Source organism: Sceloporus undulatus, chromosome 1, assembly GCF_019175285.1.
Source record: "Sceloporus undulatus isolate JIND9_A2432 ecotype Alabama chromosome 1, SceUnd_v1.1, whole genome shotgun sequence".
Classification (NCBI taxonomy): Eukaryota; Metazoa; Chordata; class Lepidosauria; order Squamata; family Phrynosomatidae; genus Sceloporus; species Sceloporus undulatus.
In genome coordinates, this window is record NC_056522.1 from 298,660,891 (window position 1) to 298,688,594 (window position 27,704).

A 27,704-nucleotide genomic window follows, 5' to 3' on the forward strand; every position below is an offset into this window, starting at 1 on the left:
TTCTTCTTGCATCCAATAATGAAATAAGTGAACAATTTACATCCCTAGTTCTCAGTAGGTAGGACAGGTTTGTGCCATAAATGAGGGTATGATTTAATTCCTGACATAAGCTATTAATCTCAGAATACTATTAGTCAGTACAGTTTATTCATGACAACCAAATACAGGTTATAGCCATCCAGAACACTATTAAAAATTAGTGAAAATGAATAAATTTAGGAGAAGAGAAGAATTGGCTTTGGGAAAGCAAGTAATTTTCACTGTACACATATTTTCCTTTTTTGTATGTGTTTGGCAGAACAGTGATTTCAAAATTCTTCCCCAAATTCTCACACTTTTGAATACTTTCTTTCTCAAATTATTACAATTTTTTCTTGAGTAGCAAGTCCTAAGACTTGAGTAATATTGCTTGTTCCAATTAGAGTAGGCTTTTTACCATATATACTGGACTATAAATAAACCTCACGTATAACTGGAGAGCAGATCATGGGGGGAAATTAGGGAATTTTTAATGGCCCTTGGATAAGTCGAGGGTGGCTTCTACAGATTACCCACCTTCCACTCCTCCTCTCTACTGCTTCCTCCTTAATTCTTCCTGCTGGGATATGGTCTCTGGGTTGTTGGGGCTGTGGAGAGCCATGGCTCAGTTTGCGGCCGTACTGTCCAAGGATGCCTCATGGGACCTGGACCTGGAAAGGGTGCTTGGGAGCCAGGTAAGTGCAGTCTGGGAAGCCTTGGCAGGGTGTGGCGGCAAGGCAAATCCAGTCCAAGCCTCTTTGGTGCCTGGTCCACTCCACTGCGGGGGAGTCTTTATTTCTTTCTTTCTTAAAGAAAAAAATAGAGCCAAGCAACTGATGAAGGGCAGGGATCCTACCCCCCCCCCATTCATTTCTGCTACCCTCCAGGCAGGGGGACCCAGCTGGCACCCAGCTTCTGCTGGTACTCCTCCTCACCTCCACTCCATGGAGGAAGAAGGCCCTGGTCTGGTGACTGTGGCACCATCTCCCTCCTCGACCGCCCTCCCCACCAGCTCAGCCAGGCTGAACTGCTATCCCTCAGACTGTGATTCCTCAATGAGAGACCTCCCCTGCCCCACCTCCTGACACCGATTTGAGGCCAGAAGTGGAAGATGGGCCTGAGGGAAGTGGCTCTGTCAGGGGGTCCCTGGGGGAGCGTGGTGAACCCATCCATCCTGTGCGGGCATCCTACTTGGTGGCCCTCGGCGGGGATGGGATGAAGTTGCTCCCACGGATGCGGAGAACCCACCCACCCCCAGCATACTTGCACGGAAGAGGCTTGGCCTGGGGTTGCCTTCCCCGTGCAGCCAGCCAAAACCTCCCAAGCACCCTCTCCAGGTCCAGATCACGTGAGGCATCCTTTGGCAGTACGACTGTAAACAGAGCCACGGCCTTCCTAGTTGCATTGGTAGGGCTTCTCGTCTGTGTGGGTCTGTCTGTGTGGGTACGGTGGTGGGCCTTGAGATGGTGCTGTTACTGCCGTATCCCAAACAGCCACTAGTGCCATTTTTTTAAAGTAGCACTACCATATTGACCTGTGTATAAGTCGACCCAGATTTTTTGGAGTCAATTTTAGCATAAATTTTTTTACTTATAGACAGGTATATAAATTGAAGCTTAATCCAGGCAAGACAGAGCTGTTCCTGGTAAAATGAAAAGGAATAGGATCCAGTCTCCTGAAGACGCAGGTTCAGAGTTTGAGGGTACTTCTTTACTGAGCCTGAAGACCCAACTTTCTTTGGTGCCTGGAAGTTCTTTTAAAATTGGTGCACCAGCTGTTCCCTGTCCTTCATATCAGATGTGGCCACAGTGACATATGAGCTATTTACATCCTGTTTGGATTAACATGGGTCTGCCTTTGAAGACTACTGATAAACTTGAATTAGTTCAAAGAACTGCAGCAGATGTTAATCAGCATTCATTACAGGGACCATATAGCTCCCCTATTATAAAAGCTCCACTGGCTGTTACATGGCATAGGTGCAGGCTATCTAACAGACTATATCTTCCCATATGAGTCTGTCTGGGCACGGATATTCCTAGGAGATGCCATTCTTCAAATCCCACCACCTTTCCATGGATGATTAATGGGGATCTGTAATAGGGCCTTCTTAGTGACTATTCCTAAATTCTGGAACCCCTTTCAAGGGGAGCTAGAATGGTCCCCCTCCTTGCTGCCCTTCCAGTTGACAGCCATTGGTTTTAAATTAAAGACCATTAGTAGGCTGCTGTATTTTTAAACAGCTTTGTCTTCTTTCAATGTATGTTTGAAGTTGTTTTAAATGTTACTGATAGTTTGATTACATTTAATTATGTTTTACATGTTTTATCCATATTTTAAAATCCATATTGTATCTGATTTAATTTACAATTGACCTTGAGTTTTGATTTTGGAGGAAGTGGCAGAATAGAAATTAAGGGAACAATAATACTTTAATAAGAAGAAGCCAGATTTCTTTAGTCAGTGTTGCCTAGATGTTTGTGACTATAGCTCCCAGAATTACTGGCCTGGGTTAATTCTGGCCCTGGGAATAATGGGAGCTGAAGTTTAAAAAAACAAACAAATTAGAGGATGCCAGGTTCAGGATGTAGCCAAGGGGGGGGGGGGGTTCTTGGGGTCGCGCCCCCCCCTTCCATTAGAAAATGAATGGTGCGTGCTGCGCGCCGCTGCGCCCAAGCCTCATTAATGGTGGCACTTAGTCTGGACCCCCCCTTCCTAAAATCCTGGCTACACCCTGCAGTTAGAGAGGGTTGGTGTAAGCTCCCACTGCAATTTATACTGTCTCTGTATGTTTGGAAGAGGAAATGGGAAACGCACATCAATTTCTGATTGGGATAGAGGCATTTGATTCTGCCTCCTTTTAGATGCTCAGCCATTAGCAAAAGGGACTTTGAAGTAAGAATAAGTGAATAAAGGACAGAAAGGATGTCTGAAGAGGTTTTAAGACTTCCAGAGGGAGGAGGCCTGGCTTTAAGGATTAAGGTGATGCTGCAATCAGAAGTGTTTACCCTTATTGGCATCCATTCCTTTTAAAAAAAAATAGGAGCATTGTTTGGAATCTTTTAATTAATACCAACTAGATACCATATAGTGTTCATATTTAAAACAATGTGTAAACAAACCACACTGGTAGAAAATGAAATTAAATGGTGGAGGGAGCTTCATATAGTTCTGTTTCCACTTTTAATTTGGGTGTATAAAAATCTTTATAGATGACAAAATTAAAGTAATTTGCTCTCAGACATATCTTTTAAACCTAACTACACTGCAAGCTGCAAACTGGAGAATGCAATACCCACACCTCAATGGATGAACTTTACCCTTTGACTATTTAGGGCCTAATTTGATACTACATGGCTGCTGCTGAGCCATGCTTCCTCATTTGCCCTTGTTGTTGTTATTGCCTTCAAGTCAATCCTACTTTCTACATTGCCCTGGTAACAGTTTCTGAAAAGAAGTGTGTAATATGACTTCATTCTGCCCATTATTTTCTCACTCCCCATTTCCCCACTTTCCAGTGAGTTGGGTTGGGTAGATGGTGGAAATGTTGACTGAGATGACATATTACACATATTACTTTAGAGTTTGCAGCAATGTTTCTGTTCCTTTCCTTTCCATATATCTGGCAGTATGGTTGAGCAATATCCCCATCTACTGGCAATTGAAAGAAGGAAAACTATTTAGTGTGCTTTAGTGAGTATAAATATTAAATATTTGGATGCATTTTGAATGAAGGTGTCAAAAACTGGATGGCTAAGTGTAAATAGTTCAACACCTGAGTCCCTGATGATCAAGCTGTTTTCACTAAAGCACACTGCAGTGGCAGACTGCAGATGTAACATGGGTTGCAGAAGGAATCAATGGCATGCAAGAGAAATGAATAACAATATTGGGCATTGAAGTCTAAGGGATTTTCACTGGGTTGACTATTTCCATGAAACTCATAAAGAGGCCATCTTTGGGGAAACCATTTGTGTGGTACTTTTTGGGGCTCTGTGGATGAGCTCTAGAACATCATTTCTTTGGGGCATCTTTGGCACACTCACAGGGTGTTATGCTGCATTTTTGGCAAGAGAACTTCCAGCACCAATTTCATTTTGCCATCATTCTGCCTTTTCTTGTAATTTGTTGCCTTCCTTCTCCTAATATTTGATGGTATTTTCTTAATTTTCCCCTTACAGCCACTCTGTGGTTTTTCTGTGCTCTGTGATCATATCTTTTCTATCCTGTTTTGCAACTAACAAATTCATGATCTTGTAAAGTTCTTTCCCATTTTCTTGCTCTTATAGTTCCTGTTACTGTTACCTTTAATGCTCTTCCTCTGATCTTATGTAACCTGGCAGCTGTGGCTCCTACATTACATACAATTGATTGGTTGGATGGATATATTTTGTAACCACTTTTTTTTTAGGAAGTGAGTTGTGAAAGTGATCTAGCAGCTGAAGATGGAAGCTAAAACTCATAATCTTTTAAAATTGGATTTCAACCTTCTTCCTGTAAACTGCTAGCTCTTTTGCTCCTCTACATATCATTTGTTAATGTTGTTTCACTAATCACAACCTTGACTTAGCAAGTAATGTAATGGAGCCAGGGCTTATAAGGTAAAAGCCCTGGTTCCATTAACAGTGACATTTAGGTTATCATCTGCTATCTGGCTTTTTCTGTTTTCACAAGTTTAGTTACAATCACCATGATAGCTGGTATGGGAATGGATTTTTCCAAAAATAGTGTATTGTAAGAGATAGCCCAACCTAAAATCCAAATTATTTGGAGGTTGGCCTGGTCTTGAGAGGGCAGTTCCTATTAGTTTTAGGAAAGACCTGTTCCTGGAGATGAAAATAATAATAATAATAATAATAATAATAATAATAATAATAATAAGCGGGTTACAACAGCGAGAAGCACAATACAATCAATAAACAATACAATTAAAATACAAGAAATACAAAATATAAGAACTATTAAAATACAGCTAAAAATTATCCAACTAGCACAGATTTACAAAAACAATGAGGAGAGAGAAAGGGGTTACATTGGAATGTTAGGGGTAAGCCTGCTGGAACAGAAAAGTTTTAAGCCCCTTTTTAAACTGGCCCAGGGAGGTGGCCGAGCGGAGCTCGTCCGGAAGCGAGTTCCAGAGGTTGGGGGCCAAGGTAGAGAAGGCCCTCTGGAACTCGTAACAATTGCTTCCCAGCAGATCTGAGTGTGCGGGGCGGAATGTATGGGGAGAGGTGGTCCTCCAAGTACCCTGGGCCCAAGCCAGATAGGGCTTTATAGGTAATAACCAATGACTAATTTATAGATAGCTAGATTTAACAAGATGACTTCTTGCATTTTTGAACTCTACATGAGGATGTTGATAGAGGCACAGTCATTATGAGGATCTGCCTTTAAAAATTTAAACTTTAATTCTCCTACAATTCAAGTACATCTTAAGTGAGTTTCCATGGCTTTATGTGTTTGCTATGTTGCATAAGCATGACTTACTACAGTGGGCCCTTGTTATCCACTGGGGCTTGGTTCCAGGATCCCCCATGGATAACAAAATCTGTAGATGTTCAAGTCCCATTAAATATAATGGCAGAGCAAAATGTTGTTCCTTATATAAAATGAAAAATCGGGGTTTGCTATTTGGAATTTTTTACTTTTTTTTGGAATATTTTCAATCCATGAATGCTTGAATCCATGGATAAAAAATCCGTGGATAAAGAGGGCCAACTGTACATAGATTTGCATTAGAACTTGTTGATTGCTTTCTTTTGTTGTTTTGGTAAGAGTACAGCAATTTTCTGAATGCCTGTCTTACAGTATCACAGGTGGCTAACCATAGCGTATACAAAGCAGTGGAACAAACCAGTCAGTGTTTCTGTTTGCTCCTGGCTTGGGTGCTTCCATTTTGCCAAATCCTATATTAGATTTTGAAAAGTATCACCTTCAGGATATACTTTCCTAACTGCTTTTTTATTATGGCTTCTCCAAACTGGAAGAGAACCAGAGCTGTGGCCTCCAAACAAATGAGGTACATGAGAAACTATTACAAAATCTAATTTTGAAAAGTGGAATCATATGCTGGCTACCAGAATAGATCTATTCAGTTCTCACCTCACCTCATCTGATTTGAAACAGTTAAAACCAGCAATTTAGAAGAACTCTGACACAGAATCCCTAAGTAGTAGGAGATAGCCTGGGTTTTGCATAAACCTTCCACATGCCCTTGCAACCACCAGACTGACTATATGCGCTAGATAACAAACATTAAGTTCTAAAGGCAAAACAACAAGTTATTGTATTTGATCTTTATAAAAGTATTCCTTAGTTGGCAGATTTCCTTCTGTTACCTGTACAAAAGCTGGGAAACTTCCAAATGATGGTTTTGTAGGAAAGACCCAGGTAATAAGGCTTATAGGAGAGCTCCATTGGGTGCCAGGGCCTGGTGTTCTACATCTATGGCCCAGGTTCAGACTGTCTGAAGAATTGTATTTTCCTCTATGAACCAACAAAGCAGCAAAGAAGTCTTAATCTCAGTCCTACCACTGTCATAGGAACATTCAGTGGGAAAGCAGGAGAGGGCCTTCTTTGTAGCTGCTCCAAGACCTTTGAACTCTCTTCCCAGGAAAACTAGGCTGGCTCTTTCCTTACAGTCTTTTCTGTTGGGACATGAAAACCTTTCTGTTCCAGCATGAATATGGGGACAGATAATTTTACATGCAAAGGGCTTTCTCTTCTGGTGTACTGTGTTACTTGTATTCTATGCATTTAATGTTTTAAATGGTTTGAATCCTACAGTTTAATAATACAGCCCACCCGCCTCACACATGGGCTTGCCATATGCAGACTTAAGCTAACATGGACAGCAAGCCTGGGGAGACAAATTGGCTTGCGCACCTGCAGTGCAAGTGCAGGAATGGGCCGCCTTTGAAATCAATGGGACTTGAGGTCCCACAGTTTTCCCCATATGCACAGGGGGAAGGGGGCATCCGGAATGGATCCCCTGTGTATACAAAGGGCCCATGTACTATAATTTTGATATTTTTGGTATGTTTTAGCTATTTGAGTTTTTTTTACTGAGAGTCCCATGTCTTGGGAAAAAGGTGAAATATCAATAAAGTGATTGATATTCATTCCTGTGCAATACTAATACCCTCTTTCCTTGTGCTTTATTGAAGAGGAAAATGATGGGGGGAAAGTGGGAACTGGGCCTCTTGGTCAATATCTTGTAGCATAGATGAGCAGAGTGTGGCCTGTAGGCCACATGCAACCTCCCAAGGTGGATTTTTCAGGCCCTCAGGTGCCTGCCAATCTTACATTTTTAATGTAAAGAAAAACTAAAAATGCCTCCCATGTGTCTTGGGGATATGGGGTATCTTTTAGCTCTTTTGTACAAAGAAGTAAACCAAGCATTGACTTCTGCTTATCTCCCTATTTTTTAAATGTCACTTGTGAGCCAAAGGCATGGTGAACCTTCCCCCTATATGCCAGTGAGTATTTTTAGTGGGAGAAAAAGGTGGGGACCTATGGTGGGTATTATGGCAGAAAAACTTTTGGGGAAGGAGGGTTGACCTGAATGAGAAAGGCCTTGGAATAAATATGTTCCACCCATATTTATAGTAATATAGGAATGGGGAAGTGACTGATAGGATGTACTAGGAATGGGCTCAGCCTTTGGCAGCAGCAGGTTTAGGATGGTCATTTTGCATAGTGGAAGCATCCTTCAGTACATAGCTTTAGGCAGTTACTGGTATTCATCATAATGTCACATCACTCCCCCCCCCCCATGCTACATAATTTCCAAGATGCTATCTCTTCACAGGGGTAAAATGCAAAAATCTGCTGCTCCACCAGAATTCAGTATAAATTCTTAGCTCAGACACTGAAGAAAATACTGATTTCTTGCTGAAAGCCCAGGAGGGAAAGCGAAAAACAGCTCAGTGACAATGCGAGGAATATTTTCCCCTTTGCTCCTAAAAAGATAGATTGCATTCCAGATGATAGGTTTTTTTCTTCTGTCAACCATGCTGTCTCTAGCTTTTAAAGTACCAGGGGGAGAATCTCTGTGTGGGAGGAATGCTGCTTGCTCTAGCTTACTTTCTGCAGAGGCACAGCAGAGGGGCTTTATAATTTTACTGTATCCATGCTTAGGGTGGAAGCTGAAAGCTTCCTCTCATAAGCCTTGATAGAAATAGGAAAGGTCCCCTGGATTCAGCTTCTGTTGGGGTTTCCAATATGAAGCAACAGTCAAGTGCTAAGAAATTTTCCTCTTTTCCCAAGGTTTCATAATAATATTGTAATTGTCCCCCCTGCGGCTGCCCTCACTACCCACTGGCCATGAGCTCCCAAAGCTATTTAGCTGGTGGCTCTGGCTCTGGCAGCTGCTATTGGTTTTCCATTTCCTCTTTATCTATGTGTCATTGCTTCTGGTGCAAAAGGTTTTTTCTGGGCTTCTCTTCCTCCTACCTGCTGCCACTGGGAAAACAGGAAATATTGTTTTTCTAGTGGCAACACTCATACTTGGAGACTAACTGAAAGAATTTGACAGCATGAACTTTTGTAGACTTAAGTCTACTTCCTCAGATGCATTTGGAAGTAGACTTAAGTCTATGAAAGCTCATGCTGCCAACTTCTTTGTTTCAGTTGGTCTCAAAGGTTCTACAAAATCTGTACGTACTGATTCTACAGACTAATATGACAATTTCTTTGAATTCTTAGATTAAAACTGTAAGCCATCACAGAACTTGTGGTGTGTCTGCATGTTGCGTCTCTCATTTTTAAGGCAAAGATGCCACAGTGCTAAGACATAATCTGAGACAACTAAATCTATAGCTCACCCTTTTCCTTTATTATCTTGGGGGTTATGACAGTGTGCATTTGAGTGCTTTTTATTACTGCTGCATACAATTAGAGTAAGCAATGAAGAGAAACATTTTTTCTTGAAGGGGCATGAATAAGAAATGTTTCTTGGTTCTTTCCCAAAATTGACACAGTAAACTGGGCAGCAGTAATGTATGCACATAGACAGTACCCTGCCAGTTGTATCTTGAGTACAGGTATACATGAGTTAACAAAGCCTCTGAGAAAGAAGGTTCTCTTTACAAAGTCTTTGTATGCCTTTCCTGCCTCTCTGTTTCTCTAGTCTTCAACATCAGCATTGGGAGAATAGTGAAAAAGGACTGGAGAAACAAACTTTTGGTGTTGTGTTGCAGAAGCATGGCTGTAGTAAACAATGCAATAAAACTTGAGTGGGGACAAAACAGGATTCTACTCAAGCTGATTCAACTTTAGCCATGTGTGTCCACTTACAACAGGCAACGTAAACAGCAATTACCTTTAGAATCCCTTACTGACCATGTATGAAAGCAAACAGAGAAAAAAGGGGAGAGCAGAGCCTCACCAGTCTCTCCCCCAGCATGTTAAAAAAAGCATTTGGCCACCAGAATGGAAATTATTAGAAAAAATGACTGGTGAAAGAAAATAAAAATCTTCAGCTGGTCTAAAGAGCTGCATCCAGGTCTGGAGCTGGCTACAGGGAAGCTGGCTACAGGGAGCATACAACCCCCTTGTTGCAACAACTCCATTTCTGACCACAGTTTAAAGTGCTGGTTTTGACCCTATACAGCTTGGGTCCAGGCTATTTGAAGTACCATATCTCCCTGTACAAGCCTCCCCCCCCCCCCCCCCCCCCCCTACTGAGATCATCAGGAAAGGTCCTCCTCTCTGCCCTACCACCCTCCCAGACACATTTGGTGGGAACAATAGAGAGGGCCTATTGAGTGGGTGCCCCCAAGCTTTGGAACTCCCTCCATAGGGAGGCCAGGATGGCTCCATCCCTGCTGTTTTAACTTGGACTGTTTTAGATTCGTTAGTTCCCTTGAGTCCCTGTACTGGGAGGAAGGCGGGATATAAATAAATGAAAATAATAATAATAATAATAACAACAACAACAACAACAACATCAGCCTTGAAGGAGTCCCTAGATGATTTCAAATGTTTTGTTTATTCATGCCAGACTTACCTGACCAGGTTGTTTAATTTCACAGGCTCATATCTTTAGTTCTGATCAAAAGTTTTGTTAAAATATAGGCCTGGGACTGACAGGCCAAATGAAGTGGTTTCCAGCCACATTGGACGTGTAGCATTGAAATGACGCATGCCTCCAAAGCAGCACTAAAGCCGCATGGACCGGAGCAAAAGAGAGTCAGAATAATCTGGCTCCTGATGGCACGGGTTGGGCCCTGCATCTGCAGCCCACTTTTGGAGTGGGTCATGCAGTCAGCAGGGTCCTGACCCACTTGCAGCCAGAGTGAACCTGGGCTGCTCTGTCATGCCCATCTGCTCCTGCATATAGGAGTTTATCACATGGGGAAAAATTGGATGTTTAAAATGGTCAGAACCCATTATTAACTCACAATTGCGCAAATGGTTTTTGTGCCTCCATCCCGATAATGATAAAAGCATGTGCAAATGATTTTCACATGCAGACCATGACAAATCTGTGTATGTGGGTGTCTCTGCCTTTCCTCAACAGCTGTTTCTTTAAGAGCCTTGGTTATGTGGGAAGGCTGAAGCAGGAGACAGACAGACATAAACAGGAAAGAGCGAGGTGGAACTCAGCCTTTTCTCTATCTCACTTGCTCTGACCCTACCTTTGGCTCGATAGCTGTTGCTTTAAGAGCTCTGGCTCAGAGGGAAGGCTGAAGTGATCCCCAAACTGTCCCCTTTAAGGGATTTTGGACTTCAACTCTCAGACGCCTCAGCCATGTTGGTGAATAATCTGTGATTCTGGGAGCTGAAGTCCAAAATCCCTTAAAGGGGATAGTTTGAGGATTGCTGTGGCTGAAGTAGGACCCACACACACACACGGCTGTGCTGGGGCTCAGACTGCACTCTCCTCTCTCTTTCTCTCTGCCCTTGCATCAGCTGTTTGTTTTAAGAGCTCTGGCAAAGAAGAAGGATGGAGTGCAGAATTCTGTTCCTTGCTTTGATATGATTCATGAGGCTGCCAGTTGGCCACACTATCTGTGACATATGAAAGCATGGATGGGAGTCATGTGGGCCTCCATATGTTGTGGAACTGCAAGTTCCAGTCCTGGTTTTGCATAGCCAATGGTGAAGTATATTGGAAGCTGTTGCCCATCACTATTTGGAAGGACACAGGATGATTAAAGGAAATATGGTCTTGTGTAGGTCAGTGGCACAGGATCCTTGCTTAAGTGTTTGTAAACTGAGGGAAGGATATTCAGCTGCCTTGTATAGAGTAAAGATGATAGACAACACTATTCCCACTTCTGTCATGACAATTATTAATTACAAACAAATGGCATAGCACATTTCTTTCCCACCCACCACTCTAGAAAAATGATAGGAAATAATAATAATAATAAAAAAATTATTTATATACCGCCCTTCCTATGATCAGGGCGGTGCACAACACATCAATACAATTTACAAATACACATACAAATACAATAACATTATTAAAACCCATATTAAAACCCATTCTAACCAGCTACCACTGCTGTCAGAGGGGGGGAAAGACTAGCTGGAGCTTGTGTCTGGGAATGCTAGCTGAAACAGGAAGGTTTTTAATTCCTTCCTGAACTGAGTCAGGGAGGTGGCCGAGCGGAGCTCTATGGGCAGTGTGTTCCAGAGGGTCGGGGCGATGATGGTATATGACCTCCTTGCTGTGGAGGCTAGTCTGTCCCCTGGGACCCTCAGTAGTTGCTGCCCAGATGTTCTGAGGGTGCGGGGCGGAATGTATGGGGAGAGGCGGTCCTCTAGCTTTCCTGGGCCCAAGCCATGTAGGGCTTTATAGGTTATAACCAACACCTTGTATTGCGCCCGGAAGCGAATGGGCAGCCAGTGCAGATCTTTAAGTACAGGAGTAATATGACTGGCCCTGGATGTACCAGTGACCAGTCTGGATGCCATATTCTGTACCATCTGTAGCTTCCGGGTATGGTACAAGGGTTGCCCCATGTAGAGCGCATTGCAGAAATCCAATCGAGAGGTTACCAGAGCATGTACTACCGTTTCAAGGTCCCTCTGGCCCAGGTATGGGCGCAGCTGGCGGATAAGCCGAAGCTGATAACAGGTGCTCCTGACCTGTTCATGATAACACATCAACATCAAAGATAATATTCTTAGCTCTGATCATTCTTACCTTTTCTCTCATCTCCACTGAATACAGCTAGCTTCAGTGTTCACTCCTGTTATTTTTGACTGTTGACTTTCAATATTTGTTATCAAAATGATAGGATAATCTGAAGTATTTTTGGAGAGAAAATTCTTTATTCATTTACCTTCAACAACTGCTGTTCATATAATTAGTCAGGCTTTGGAGAGAATAATGGAGTGTTTGGTTGAAAATGGGATCAGCTTAATTTGGGATTGAACCATATTTGAGCACCTAGTTGTCTTTTTGTTGGTGAATACAATATAAATCAAATCCATGAGAAATTCATCTTATATAGTATTGCTTTTAAAAAAAAGATTCTTAATCTCCTAGTCTGCTAGCCATAAAATCTGGATGTTATACAAATCAATTTCACGTTTTCTCCCTCCCTCCCTCCCTCCCTTCTCATTCTCTCCAGGGAATGATTTCTGAAGTATCTGGGCATAACATGAAGAACAGTTTGTTATGATTTTCTCTGTGTGTACTGAACGTGTCACATATGGAGTGTGGCAGAAGACTTTGTAAAGAGCTTTTTGTTGCAACTTAGTTCAGGCATAAAATGTTGCAAAAATTACATTGGCTGGCTTGGTTTCAAAGCTTCTGTGAGTGGACCTTTTGTCTTGGGGAACTTCTGCTGGAGAAATGGGAAGAGGCTATTTTTACTGGTTTATTCCTCTCCTTGTAACCTTTTCTGATGTTGAAAATCTGTCCCACAGGACTTGGAGACCCAGAGGAATGAGATGGCAGGAAGAGGATGGAAAGTGGAAGGGGACAAGTGGCCTAATTAACGGGAAATTAGTGAGCAACCGCATCCCATGGCATCTAGTAGCTCTCATATCAGTGAAGCAGTAAATCCATTTCAGGGTTAGTCTGAGTATCAAAAAAAACCTATTTTGGATATGTTCCAGCACTTTGGACAGTTCTCTAGACAGATCAGAGTGGATGCACTGACATTGGAAGCTGCCGCAATCTCATTCTTTCTCTCTTGCCTACTGCAATGGGACTTTTTGTGGACAGCAGTCCCTTCTGTGATAGAATCCCTTAAGTATGTATTAGACAAGTTTTTCTCAACCCATTATAATTACGCTATTGCACTTTCCCTCTCCTTTTAAGAGCAAGGGAGATTTCACCTGAAATTAAATAGGCATAAATTGTATGATGAAGCATTTTCCAGCTTAGTTCACTATGGTACTTTACCTTCTCCCCCCCCCCCAAAAAAAAAAAGAAAGAAAGAAAGAAAGAAAAGTGGAGGAAGTAGAGAACATGTGCCTTACTGTATAGAATAGGCTGTATTGGGGGCTGGCGCAGGAACGTTGCCCACCCCAATTTAAAGACCTTCTTTGAAAACCTTAAAGGTAATTGCTCAGTTTAGCAAACATTACAAGTTTACAAGCATGGGGGGGGGGGGGGCTGCAGCAAAATGTTTTTGTTTTGGGTGATATTTATACCCTTAAAACCAACCCCAATCCATGAAAGTTCTGTGGGAAACCAATTACCCCTTAACGGAACCGGAGAAGGTTTCCAAAGTGGAGAGTTTGTTAAGGTATGCAGGAAGTGAGAAGGTTTGATTGTGCTCTTTTATGCTTCATGGACTTTACAACACCAAGTCAAGACCTGGAGTCCCCAGGAATGAGATGGCAGGAAGAGGATGCTTAGCAGTACATAAGAGATGAAATGGGGATTCTGGTCTTGTTTGATCTGACAGAACTCATCCTTTGGCTTTTGGTCTCTTTCAGAAATGCAGAGTACGGGGGTGGGTGGCAGTGCTCTTTCTTGCAAGCTCCTCCATCCCTATGCCTTTTCACATGACTGAGTGTGCATGCCATTCACATTGTTGTGCTAGATTAACACACTATACTCTTATAATGCTGCTGTTCCACAACTGCTCTGGCTGCCTCCTATTGCATCCTGGGATTTGCAGTTTAAGGAGCGGCATTTAGAATTCTCAGCCAGAGAGGTCTTAGGCCTCACTGAACTACAAGCCTCAGAATGCAGCATGAGGCAGCCAGAGCAGTAAAAGTGGAATAGCAGCACTATAAGAGTGTAGTGTGGTGACGTGGTAAATCTGGTGTGATGCATGTCATTGCAGACCACATCTGATGCCTCAGTGTTACATCAAACTGTGTTTGGATTGATAAATACATTAGGGAAAGTTTGAATACTTACATTGTTAGGCATGACCCTGCTTGGGATCCAAGATCAAATAGGATTTGGTGCCTTCAGGATATATTTCATTATATAATATTTGAGAGCTCTGACATTAAAGGCTAGAAAGGTGTGTTCCCTGCCCATCTTTTTTTGCTCTTCTCTTTCTCTTCTAGTTGGGTCAGCCATGTCCATGTTCTGGGATAAGGATAATGTTTTTACTTAGTTTTACAGCATGTAAGCCTGGCTCACTGGCTCTCCCTCATGCAGCACACACATAATTGCTGAGAAGATGGAAGAAACATGCAATGGTCCAGTTCTGGGAGAGTTGTACACTAAGTTTAGAAATCTATAGGTGTGCTTTGAGTGAAATTTTATATTTATATCTCTGTATAAGTTCTATAGTTTAGTATACTAAAGGTTTGCCACCACATGCATAATAATTATTCCACTCCCTCCCCCCGCAGCTATCCATGTAGAAAAGATAGGAATTAACATGTTAGTACCTTTCTCCCACCCACCATGTGTGCTAGGAGAAATCACCCAAAGAACATTTCCCAGCACAAGCAACAAGAGAGTAGCTACCCACAATTTCATTTATAACCTCCAGAACTTTCCCGGAAAGAGGTTCATATCTCTTTGAACAGTGTTTCCCTGTAGGAACCCCACCACAGACCAGACACATAATGAAGAATAGCAACACAATCAGGTTATACAACTCTGGTTCAGAGATTAGATGCTTATCATTATCAAATAGGCACCAAAAGACTGAATGGCAGTGGGTGGGTGGTTCTTATTCTGACATCAGTTCTTAAGAACAGAATTATTTTATTTTATTTCTATGCTGTTTTTCTCCCAGAAAGAGTCTCAAGGCAGCTCACAGATAAATCTGTTTAAATATTTACAATGAAAATTTGAAAAAAAATATTAAAATCAGTTAGCTTAAAACAGTATAAAATAACATATAAAAGTTAAAAACATAGCTAAAGCACACACCTTGCATAAAAGCCTCCCTGACCTGATTATATATTAAAAGCCTGCTTGAATACAAATGCCTTTGCCTGCTGACAAAAGGAAAACAGGGAGGAGGGCTAACCTAGCCCCCAGTTGAATGGCATTAATCATGAATTTTAAACATGAATTTATGTTTAATTATTGTCCTATGTATTGCAATATAAATATTGCATAGACATGCAGCTTAATATGTGTAACTTATGTAATGATTGTATTTTAACTATGTTATAACTCATCTCCAGCCGTGAGGAGAGGTGGGTAAGAAGTAAAAGGAGCCCTGGTGGCACAGTGATTAAATGCCTGTACTGCAGCCACTCACTCAAAGCCACAAAGTTGTGAGTTCAAGGCCAGTGAAAGGGCTCAAGTTCGACTCAGGCTTGCATCCTTCTGAGGTCGCTAAAATGAGTACCTAGATTGTTGTGGGCAAATTAGCTTACAGTTGTAAACCACTTAGACACTGCTTAGGTGATATGAAGCGGTATAAAAATGAAGCTTGTTTTGTTGATATTATTATTATTATTATTATTATTATTATTATTATTATTATTCCAGAGGGTAGAAGCAGCCACTGAGAGGTCTGTCTCTCCTGTCCTCACCAAGTGAGCCTGTGATGGTGGTGGGACTGAGAGAAAGCCTCACGCTGTAGTTCTTAGTTGCTGATGCCGATACCACTGTATTTGGCTCATTTGTATTGATGTTTAGGAGCTAGGAGTATGTATTTTGAATTGGCTTTGCTCAGTTCATAAGGAGAACATGATGACCTGGCTGTACTGTACTAAAATAATTCAACAGAGATTTGTGGACTCATTCTACAGAGTTAGGCAGACCGAGATTGGAGCTTGGCTTCCTCAAGAACTCAGGTCATATGATCTCACATGCTGTCCCACATACATCTTACATTCATGACATGTCAAGTCTATAGCCTTATTATACTAAGGGGTCGTTGTGGCGCTGTAAGTCACTGCACCAGCAAACCTCTGAAGTACAGAAGTTCCATACTAAGAAAGACACCTTGTATTTGACTAGCTCCTATCTTGGTATCGATTGATACCTTCAGTTTTCATAGGATTGATAGGCAGTGGCTGGTCATTTTGCCACTTCCCCTTGTTATGGATATTGCTCCTTTCTCTTTCTGTTTTATGACAACAATAATTTTGTATTAATTGCATCAATAACAAAGTAATACAGTGGAGGGCGTGGGTGTGTTGAGGAGGACCATGTGTCTTGTGCTCTTCATTGTCTCCTATATTGCTCACAGCTAGGCTTGCCATATCCTGGTGGAGGGCTGGACTTTCCCAGTTTTGGACCATGCCGCACGGTCACGGTCCAGTTTTGCCTCTCTCCCGGGACGGGTCCCCCCCCCCCGGGTTAGAGCGCCGCCGCTCTTACTTGCCGCCGCCGTGGCTGTTTTTGTTTGTGCGGCGGCTCTTGCCACCGCTGCCAATGCAGCTGTTGATATGGCCCCTCTGGCCGCCACCGCCGCGGCCTTTGGCACCCGCCCAGGCCCTGTGCCCCGCGCACCCACACTCACAGTTCTGCTCTGGCGCGTGCAGGACTCTGTCGGAGGCTGGAGCTCCTCCTATGGCTGGCAGGCTGGCCACGTGGGCCGTTGAGGGGCTGAGGCCATTGAGGGACTGAGGCAGTGGGCAGAGGTGGGCAATGAGAAGCAGCCACAGCAGCAGCAGCAAAAGCAGCCGACCACCCGCCTCTACTTCCTCCTCCTTCGCTGCCTCCTCCGCGCGCTCCCTTTTCATGGCCACGGCTGCTCATGCAGCCGGCCGGCTACCCTCCTCCTCCTCCTCCTCCGTGTGCTTCTTTCCACACATCGTGTGCCTACCTAAAAAGGGAGCTTGTCCCCTTAAGGAGGCAGAGCCTCAGATGAGGAGGCGGAGGCGAGGAGGACTCTGGGCGAGGGGAAAGGGCTCTTTCCTGGCCCCATATGGCTCCAAGCAGCAAGAGAGTGCTTCCCCAACTCTAGTCATTTAGGTTCTAGGACTTCAACTCCCAGAAGCCTCAGTCAGTTTAGCCAACTGGCAGGGATTCTGGGAGCTGTAGTCCAAAACAGCTGGAGGGCCCAAGTTTGGGAATCATTGACAAGACGAAAAGCAGGAGGAGGAGAGTGGCCATTTCCGGTCAGCCTTCTTTATTTATTTCTTTTTTCAGGGCAGGGTTGTGTAAAAGAGTCAGTCTGGTTTCAGTGCATTTATTTTTATTTTATTTTTGGTTAATTTTATTACTAAAAATATATGTTTCCCTTGTTTTTTATTTTATTTTTGGTTAATTTTATTACTAAAATATATATAAGTTTCCCTTGTTTTTTATTTTATTTTTGGTTAATTTTATTATTAATAATATATAAGTTTGTCTGTCTAGGAATAATGCCAAAATGTCCTCCATTTTGATCACGCCTAAGAAACATGCATTTATATTAACATTTTTTAAAAAAATCATCAAATTTTTCACGTGTTAAAAAAATGTGCCCTACATTTGAAAATGTTGTCCTACATTTGTCCTACATTTTCCCTGGTTTGGAGGTCCTGACTTATGGCAACCCTACTCACAGCTCATATTAATTGTAATTTTATGCTTGATCATAAAATGAAGAGCTTTAGTGTAGTGGTTTGGGTGTTGGATTAGGACTGTGGGAGACCAGGTTTGAGCTCCTGTTCAGTTATGGGAACCCAGTGGGCAAGTTGCACTCTCTCAGACTCAGAAGAAGACAATGGCAAACTCCCTCTTAACTAGTATCTTGGATAACACTTAGGTTGTCATAAGTCAAATAACTGGAAGGCACAGAAGGCTGAGCTACCTCTGAAACAGCCACAGTCAACCTTTTGTGCTTCAGCTCATGCTGTGCTCTCCTTGCCAGTGTCATTGTTATGATGATGTAGTACTTAACCAGTCTTCACCAACTGCTTACCATGTATAGAAAATATGAAAGAAAAAATGAATTGTGAATCATGGCCCCACTCCTTGCCCTTTGTATGTTCAGTATGAATGTCTAAAAAGGAGGAGTGATATGTGTACAAGAGACAGTGTGATATAGTGGATTAAGTGTTGGATGAAGACTCCTGGAGGCCAGCATTTGAATCCCTGCTTAGCCATGGAAACCCATTGGGTGGGCTTGGGCAAATCATGGCCTTAAAAATAGTCAATGGTATGAATAAATCTTGGCAAGAAAAACCTATGATAAAATCACCATAAATTAGTCAACTTGCAGGCATATAACATTAATGTATATATGTTTAGGGACCAATGGCATAAAATATATGTGTGTGTGTGTGCGCGCGTGCGCGTGCGCATACACGCACCATTGTATTGCTATGCCAATAAATATACCTCCCTAGAAATACTGGAGAAATAATTTATAGGCATTCATAAAAAAATTAATTCTGACTTTCCCACTTGTCTACTGAATAACTGCTGAAGAAAGAATTACATTTTTTGTCCTACAACAGAATTTGGGGAGGAGGATTGTGTATACATAGATGTTTGATTGTTTCAAGGAAAAACTGACAAACTTTTATTTTTGTACCTTCCTACAGATACAGCTTGCATATAGCTATACTTTCTGGATAGTGATGGCACTGGGGAAGTTCGCACTGAGAATCCCACTGTACAGCCCACAGTTAACTCACATAGTTCCTTTCTTATTTTCTAGAGAGACGGTATTACAGACCTCGTCCCAAGCCCAGTGGGCTGAGCTTGTCTTCTCATACGATGGCAACCCGACAGGTCAGCGAGACAGCCTTGACACCCCTAACTGAGCAGGAAGGTGAAGCTTACCTTGAGAAATGTGGAAGCATCCGTCGCCACACTGTCGCCAATGCTCACTCTGATATCCAGCTGTTGGCTATGGCTTCCATTATGCATTCAGGGATGGTGGTAGAAGAACCAGAAAATGGTGACAAACGTCTTCTTTTGCAGCCTAGCTTAAACCACAGGCAATGTTCCAGTGAGCCCAGTATAGCAGATGGACCAGAAGGACTTGGGACACCTCTCATGCAGGACTCTGCAGATCTCAATTGTACATCAGTCTGCTGAAATGCTACATATGGTAGAGGGAGAGAAGACTCATGTGCACTAAGCAAGTTATTGGTGGACAATGAATATATGATACATTTTTGGAAATTCTCCGATTGCAGTTTCATGCTTTTCCCCCCAGAAAAGGTACATGTCTGCTCAGTTTAAGCATTCCATCTTCATTTTTGTTCCCTTTTCTCTAGATTTTTTAGAGCTCGTGGAGCCTGGAAGGGCTTTATCCTGGTCCATGACTCTATAGGATAGTGATGATATTTTCATATAAGGGACTGTGCAAATCTGATATGCAGGGACAAGAGTTACAAAACTGTGTACTCCATCTCCAGAACCGAAGCTGTTTTTGAATACTTAGTGAACTCATTTACTACCTGCAAGTGAGAACAAAAAGTTCTTATGCTACTTCTGCTGTGGATTGTTTTGAGATTTTAATTTTCAACATGGATCTTCTCAGGGATCACTTATGTATACTCCAGAGAATTATCTGAGTGTTTTAGATTTCAGGAGACACAATTAAAAAAAAAAGTTCTTCTTTAGGCTCCAGAGTAAAAGTGCCTTAGCTACTTCCCAGTGGTATCAAAAGAACAAATATTGTGACAAAATTGTTAAGTATCCAACAGTTCTGTTGTGCTACTTGAAGATATTTCTACACGTGAATAGCTGAAGTATAAAAATGTCTGCCTTGGAAATGAAATTGTATTCTGGAAAAAGTCTCCAGAAGCATTAAGAATGAAACAGAGTTGACTTTTTTATATACAGGAGTGAGATGGCATTACATATTGTGTAACTCCTATGCAGATAAATAACTAGGCTTTCCCAGAGGCAGTTTTCCTCCTATGCAGATCTTCCATCCTTAGCTGCAAAAGTCAGGCACTGATCCAAAGGATGTGTGTCCTCATTTTCCTGTGTCTGCTACACAACTCCAGCACCGTAATAAATGCAATAGCTTTCTTAGAGCTAGGTGGTGCTACCTTTTTGGGTGTCAGGTTTCCTATTTTTAGGAACATTTGTTTTCAGTCACAGCAGAGGTCTGCTTCCCAAGTACTTTTGGAAACTCAAACATGTGAGTGTTACTCTGACCTGTGAGGCTTGCTTTCCCGAGCAACATGAATGGGGGGCAGCTCCTGTTGGTTTGCAGAAATAGACAGCCTTTTATTTCTATTTTTTTTAACTTATGCCTTGTTTTGCTGTCTTGTAATATTTGTTTTATGATTTTATTCTGTTATTGGAAATAGACCTTGATCTAAGAAATTAGCCCTAGCCTTTAATGAAATTAAGAAGGAAGCTACTAAGGCTATCAACAGATAGGTACCGAGAAAAAAGTCTGCTGTTCTGGATATAGATACATTTATTTTTTGATTAAGTTTGAACTGTCAAATGACTGTTCTACCAAAAGATCTGCAGAATAAAGTTGATATGAAGAGGTGTATTTGTGTCCCAACTCTAGTGATTCTAAATTAGGCTCCATTTTCACCACTCCATTTTCTGATACAAGTTCTACATGTTTCACTGTATGAAAATAATTACCTTTTTCTTTATCCCCCAATCCAGCTGAGCTGTGCATCTGATTTGAATGTATAGGTAGAGTTTGCCCAAATATGTTCCTACTTGAAATTACATCAAATCTTGGTGATGGTGATTGCTCTAGTCCATGGCAAAGGTTAGCTTGATGCTTCTTTTACTTCAAAAATTTAGTGGAAGTACTCTAAAGCCTAGATGCAATTGTTTGTGCCACCTAGAATAGACTCAAAGGATCAGTGAAATCTACATTAGTGTTGTTTTACTAAATAACCAGTTGTGTAACAGGTGTATTTTAGTTAAGATTAACACCTGGCATTAGACCAAAGATAGAAGACAATGGAGCACTGTAGGAAAATAACTGGTAGTAACCCATTACACATAAATCCTTCTAGGTACCTGTGCTTTAAAAAAAATCATAATAAGTTTTTTTGTTTTACACATTCACATGATGAATAGCTTTGAAGAGGCTTCAAGATGTTGTTTCAGCACATACTTGATACACGGAATGTGTGTTTTAATCACTTATTGGAATGGGTCTGTACCTAGAATTGGACTTGCCAGTTTACCTTCTCCCTGCTCAGGCTGCCAGAAAACACTTGCTGCTCTATATGTAAAAGGGATCTAGGAGTTCAAATTGAACATGAGTTAAAAGTGAGATGCAGCAGCTAAAAAGGCATCAATAGAAGTACAGTGTCTAGATCAAGGGAATTAATATTGCCACTCTATTCTGCTTTGGTCAGGCCTCACCTGGAAAACTGCGCTCAGTTCTGGGCACCACAATTCAAAAAGGATGTTGACCAGCTGGATTGTGTCCAGAGGAGGGTGACCAAAATGGTGAAAGGTCTGGAAACCATATCATGTGAGGAGAAACTTAGGGAGCTTGGTATGTTTAGCCTGGAGCAGAGAAGAATAAGAGGTGATATGATGGCCCTGTTTAAATATTTGAAGGGATGTCATATTGAAGATGGAGCGAGCTTGTTTCTTGACAATAAAAACTGTTTGGCAAGGGAACACCCACCCTCTCCTGAGAATGGTGGTGTCTCCTCCTTTGAGGTTTTTCAACAAGGCTGGATGGCCATCTATTGGGTGTGCTTTGACTGTGTATTCTTGCATGGCAGGGGTTGAACGTGATGGCCCTTGAGGTTTCTTCCAGCTGTATGATTCTGTAATTTTACAATTCTACCCTTCTCTCATCCTCCTGTAGGTCTTTGCCAGCCGGACACACAGCAATCTCTAAGATGTGGTGAGGACTCTGTGTCTCTCCAGTTGTCAAACTGCAACTTGAAGAATTTGTCCCCATTGCCCATGCTGGCTGGGGCTCTTAGGGTTTACAGTCAAACAGCTGGAAGGTCTCATCCCTGGTCTAACAACATGGTGTGCAATGCAGATTTCTTTAAAAAGAGGCTTCCATTGCAAGCACCCATTGTAAGCAGAATGTTTCCCTCTAGATTGTATGAATGTTATAGCTTTTTATTGAAAACAAATGCATTCTTCAATAGTTGAAAGAAGTTGGTTTCCACATTAATTTTTAATCTGGGCTGAGCTCATAAATCCCTTATTAATAAAATTCTGTCATCACTAGCAGCAGGTGCTTTGCAGCATGGGCTGCATTTCGAATCACTTTTGGACATGAATTGCTGTCTTCCTCTTTTGGGGGTTTTCTTCTCCATGGCTTGAGTAGAAAAAAAAATCAGATCTGGGTTGCCCTCACCTTCATCTTACAGACTGAGGACTCATGCATAATTCTGTGCAACTGTCAGGAAAAAAGAATGTATATCAATACTAATATGACTTTTTGTTTCTTGCTGTGCCAGTTCTAAATTTATACAAGGTGCTAGTCCAATTCAGGCATTCTTTTCCTCGTGGTGGAAACACTGGGCATGTGTTTTTTTAAACTCTGTGCCCTCCCTCAAATTTCCATTTTCAACCTTCATCCACTGGATAGTGAGGAGTTGGTTGCATTCTTAGCATCCATTTCAGAATCATCATTATGTAGATTTCCAAATATGGTGGGTAGAGGCAGTAGAGGGGTTTGAACAAGCTAGCTAATGTGTTCTTTGCTTTATCTCCCTCACAATTCTAACAATCTGAGCAGAGGAAATGATGCTTGGCTACTCTCATTCAGTGCCTCTGTGATACAAAACATAGTAGTTTGCAAAACATGTTAAATTAACACACACAGTAGGGAACACACTAGCCCTGGCTGCTCTTCTCCAATTCTTTTGCTTTCCTCACATAGAGAAAATGTGAGGCTGATCAGGAGATCAGCTGCCCTGGATAGAGACTATATGGTAAGAAATCTTTTAAAATGTAGTATCTCAACCACCTGTTGATTCAACAGGCTTTAAAAGATGATGAGTGATCTAACTCTAGAAAAATTGTGGGTGAGAGTTTGGATTACAAAGTTACTTGAAAATCTTTCCTAAACCATCAGCTCTTGCAATGGATACAATAAATCAACTCTTATTGATCATAACCACCTTGCATTCTCCTAAACCACCATCAGGAACTTCTGACTTATGAAAGAACACTTTGGCCCTTATCACATGAGGCACTTAGTGCTGGAATCATGGCCCAAACGCTTCAGAAGCACAGAGGTAGGATTGCCTGTCTCACTTTCTCAAATTTAATTGAGGCATTTCACTTCCATTGTCAAAGCGTTCATGGAGCAGCAACTTTTTGCATAATAGAGGATCCTGTTATTACAGAAATGGCTGCTCTGCAAATGATTCATCGATGGGAGAAGAGTGGGACGCACTTCAGTGATGCTTCAGAAGTATGACCAGCAATCCCACCTCCATACTTCTGAAGCATTTGGGCCATGATTCCAGTGCAGTAAGTGCCTTGTGTGATAAGGTCCTTACAGTTTGACCTCAACCACATCTTAAAGATATCCATCAGAGAACTTTATGCTCATCCTGATAGGAATCATACAGTGCCCCCTGGATAACTATTGCAATGGAACAGCTTAAGTGTTCCTTCTGTATACTTTTTTGTTGATACATATCTGCCAGTTTGAACGTTTTTGGTGGTGGTTTTGTTTCTGAAAATGGAATGATTAATTTTAAAAAAATGGCAAAGCAAATCATTTCAGAACAAATCTTGCCAGGAAAACCCCATAATAGGTTCTTCTTAGGGTCACCATAAGTTAGAAACAACTTGAAATCACACAGCAGTAGCGCTAAACCATTCTGAACATTATTATGGAAGTTCCTATATCCTCCTGACTCAAGTAAAGCTCTGAGGCCTATTCATACAAACTCCACCCCACCTTATTTGCATTGGCATTGTGTGCTTTATATTTCTAGAGAAGTCAGCAAGGATAGACTACCTGACACCTTCAAGATATGTTGGACTACCTTCCCATCAGCTTCGTGCAGCATGGTCAATGCTCATAGACTGTAGGTGTTATAATCCCAAATATGATGATGATACATACATACTAATTGCCTAGCTCTGGTATGTGTACAATATCTCCTGTGCTGGGCCAATAAAAACCCAGGCCTACTTCAAGACAGGTCTGAATCACAACTGTAGAGGTTCACAGGTAGGTAGTCAGTCACTATATCAATACCCCCACTTTCTTTGACAAACTAAGTCACAATTACAGAGTTTAATGTTCAGAAAGGATTGTGAAAAAGCTAAAAAGCCTAATACTTATGGAATATAGTAGGAGGAATCAAAAGTTGTCAAATAATGGGTATATTTTAATGATCATTCTAAACCAAAGATGGGAACCATGCAACCCCCTGAAGCTGAACTCACAATTGGCTAGGGTTGCTACAGATAGAACAAAACTTATCTGGCATGCATCACTGAAAAATGACATAAAAGATTTTGTGCTAAACTTGACCTCATATTTAAATCCCAACCAACCTTTCCTTCCAATAGTGTGGATTAAACCGGAAGGAGAATCTGTTTAGCAGTTTGTTCACCATAGTCTTGCTACTTTGGAACACTGGAGTAGCAGAAGAGAAAAAACAAAGTGTCCATTACCTCCTTTTTCCAATACAGGTTTTGCTTACACCAGTGCTTCCCATCTAGTGTGCAGGTGAAGCAGAAGAACATAAAAAAATGTGGCTTGGTGTGGCTTGGGTGAGACATTTAAACCCTCCCAGCCACTCCCCTCAAGAACATCATTCCAGCCAGAAGCCAGAGTCTGTGGAGAAGTTGGAACAGCTGGGGGAAGGCGGATAGAGGGGCGTGCTGGTGGCAGCGGTGTGTATAAAGCCAGCTTGTTTGGTCTCCTCTTTCGTCCCGCCCCCATTTTCCTCCAAGGACTGCTGTGCTGTGAGCTGCTGTTTGCCGGGCGGCTCTCTGGGTTCAGGTGTAAGCTTGCGCAACTGCGCACCAGCCCAGAGAAGCTGCCTTTGGACTCTGTGCAACTGCGCACCTGTGTAGTCTCTGTGGTGGGCGATAGAGTTGAGCCCCTGCTAGCAATATAGCAGCAGAGAATGATTGCTGTATCTTCTCTCTGCTGCCGTTTTGCACTGTGGGGGGAGGGGTTATGGATATGGGGAGTGCTTTGGTTGGGGAGGTGGCGGGTGATATTCTTGGTATGAGCGGGGCTCCTATTGGAGTAGTGTGGGGCAGGGGGAGGTATGGCGGTAGGAGACGGGAATCGCGATATAAGGGAAGGCAAGATCGATGCTTAATATCTATCTCTCCTTCCATCCACTCTCCTATCCAAAGTGATCTGAGGGTCAGTCCAACTGTACCACAAACCCTGTCTCTGCTCCTGTGCAACTCCAGGTCCGTTAAAAATAAGACCCACATAATTTACGACCTGTTGGATGATAAGCGCTGCGACCTGGCTTGCATTACTGAGACCTGGCTCGGGCCTGAAGGGGAAGCTGTGTGGGCACAGGCCCTTCCTGCCGGGTACTCAGTTAAGGACCAGACCAGGTTAGGTGGAGGGGGGGGGAATTGCCTTGATTCATAAGAACACCCTTTCCTTATCCAGGAACCATGTTCGGCAAACTACTTATATCGAGTGTATTTACCTGACCCTGAAGGCCAGAGACAGCTTAGGGATTCTGTTGGTCTACCGGCCACCCCGTGCGCTAACAGACTCCCTGGCCGAGCTGACACAGCTGGTCTCGGAGCTGGTGCTGGAGTCTCCTAGGCTTCTCGTCCTGGGGGACCTCAACATCCCCTTCGTGGCCAGCCACAGTCCATCAGGTGCGGCTCAGGAGTTCATGGATACCATGACTGCCATGGGCCTGTCTCAACTGGTCATGGGGCCTACGCATTCTGCTGGTAATACGCTCGATATGGTCTTTTGCACGGACATGGAGACTCCGTGGGCGGAAGTAACAAATATTTCCACCTTGTCATGGATGGATCATTTCCTGGTAGAGGCTACAATCTAGGCATCTACCCAGATCCCTCCCGGGGGTGGCAGACCCATTAGGATGGTCCACCCTCAAAGGCTGATGGAACCCAAAAGGTTCCAAGAAGCCCTAGAGGGGTATATGGTTGGAACTGACGGCGATTCTGTTGATGCCCTGACTACCACCTGGGACACTGATCTCTCCAGGGCTATACACAGTATCGCTCCCAAGCGTCCTCTCAGGCCTGCTCCCAAAAAACAGCCCTGGTACATGGAAGATCTCCGGGCAAGGAAGTGGGTGCTGCAACGACTAGAGCGCAAATGGCGGAGACATCAGGACTTAGCCGACAAGGCACTCCTAGACTCTCTTTTGGAGGACTACGGAGTGACGATATGCGCAGTGAAGAATTCGTTCTTTTCTGCGCGTATCGTGTCCATGGAGTCGCATCCAGCAGAGCTGTTCAGGGTAGTGAGGGAGCTTACTCAGCTGCCCTCCTCCCTGAACTCTATTTTGGAACCATCTAAGGCCTGCTGTGACGAATTTAACAACTTCTTCGTGGATAAAACCTCTCGGATAAGGGTTGATCTTGACGCCAGTATTAGTTCAGCAACCAGAGTAGAGGTTTCCAGAGCCTCCGTGGACTCAATTGTACTGGATCATTTTGAGTCTGTAAGTACTGAGAAAGTGGACAAGATCCTTAGAAGCTTAGGAAGACAACTTGCTCTCTCGATCCCTGTCCCTCGTGGTTAGCAGCTCAGGGGGGGGGGCGGTTGTAACCACTATGTTGCACCGCATAATTAATGCATCATTCAGGGAAGGGCGTTTTCCATCCAGCTTAAAATTGGCCATAGTAAAACTGCTGTTAAAAAAGCCCTCCCTAGACCCCCTGATGCATAATAATTATCGGCCTGTTTCATTGCTACCCTTCTTGGGGAAGGTAATCGAGAGGGCAGTTGCAATCCAGCTTCAATCGGTCTTGAATGATACTGATTTTCTAGACCCATTTCAAACCGGGTTCCGGCCGGGCTATGGAGTTGAGACTGCCATGGTCGCCCTGGTGGATGATCTCCGTCTGGGCATGGACAGGGGTAGCGTGTCCCTGTTAGTGCTTTTAGACATCTCAGCGGCTTTCGATACCATTGACCATGGTATCCTTCTGGAATGCCTGTGGGAGTTAGGAATCGGGGGCACTGCGCTCCAGTGGTTCCGTTCCTACCTCTCGAGTAGATTCCAGATGGTGCAGCTGGGGGACATGTGCTCCGATAAGAGGGCACTTACATCTGGTGTCCCTCAAGGAGCCATTCTGTCCCCCATGCTATTCAACATTTACATGAAACCGCTGAGCGAGATCATCTGGAGACACGGGGCGCAATGTTATCAGTACGCTGATGACACCCAAATATGTTTCTCTGTGTCTCTGACTGATGCAGTGACCAGGGATGGCATCTCTCCTCTCGTGGCCTGTC

At 42.9% G+C, this 27,704-nt stretch overlaps 1 protein-coding gene across 7 annotated transcripts in view; it reads left to right on the top strand.

Moving 5' to 3' along the window:
- The window catches only part of PRR5L (proline rich 5 like), a 90,119-nt gene extending 66,997 nt beyond the window's left edge, over positions 1-23,122 (top strand). For 6 of the 7 annotated variants that reach the window (XM_042446088.1, XM_042446086.1, XM_042446090.1 and 3 more), the window contains one exon: positions 19,008-20,811. In XM_042446088.1, coding sequence (XP_042302022.1) covers positions 19,008-19,390 — 383 coding nt within the window. In that variant the 3' untranslated portion in view covers positions 19,391-20,811. Of the gene's footprint in view, positions 1-19,007; positions 20,812-20,935; positions 21,045-22,109 lie in introns of those variants that run through there. The other variant, XR_006101484.1, reaches the window with a different exon arrangement.
- The last annotated feature ends 4,582 nt before the right edge of the window (positions 23,123-27,704 follow it).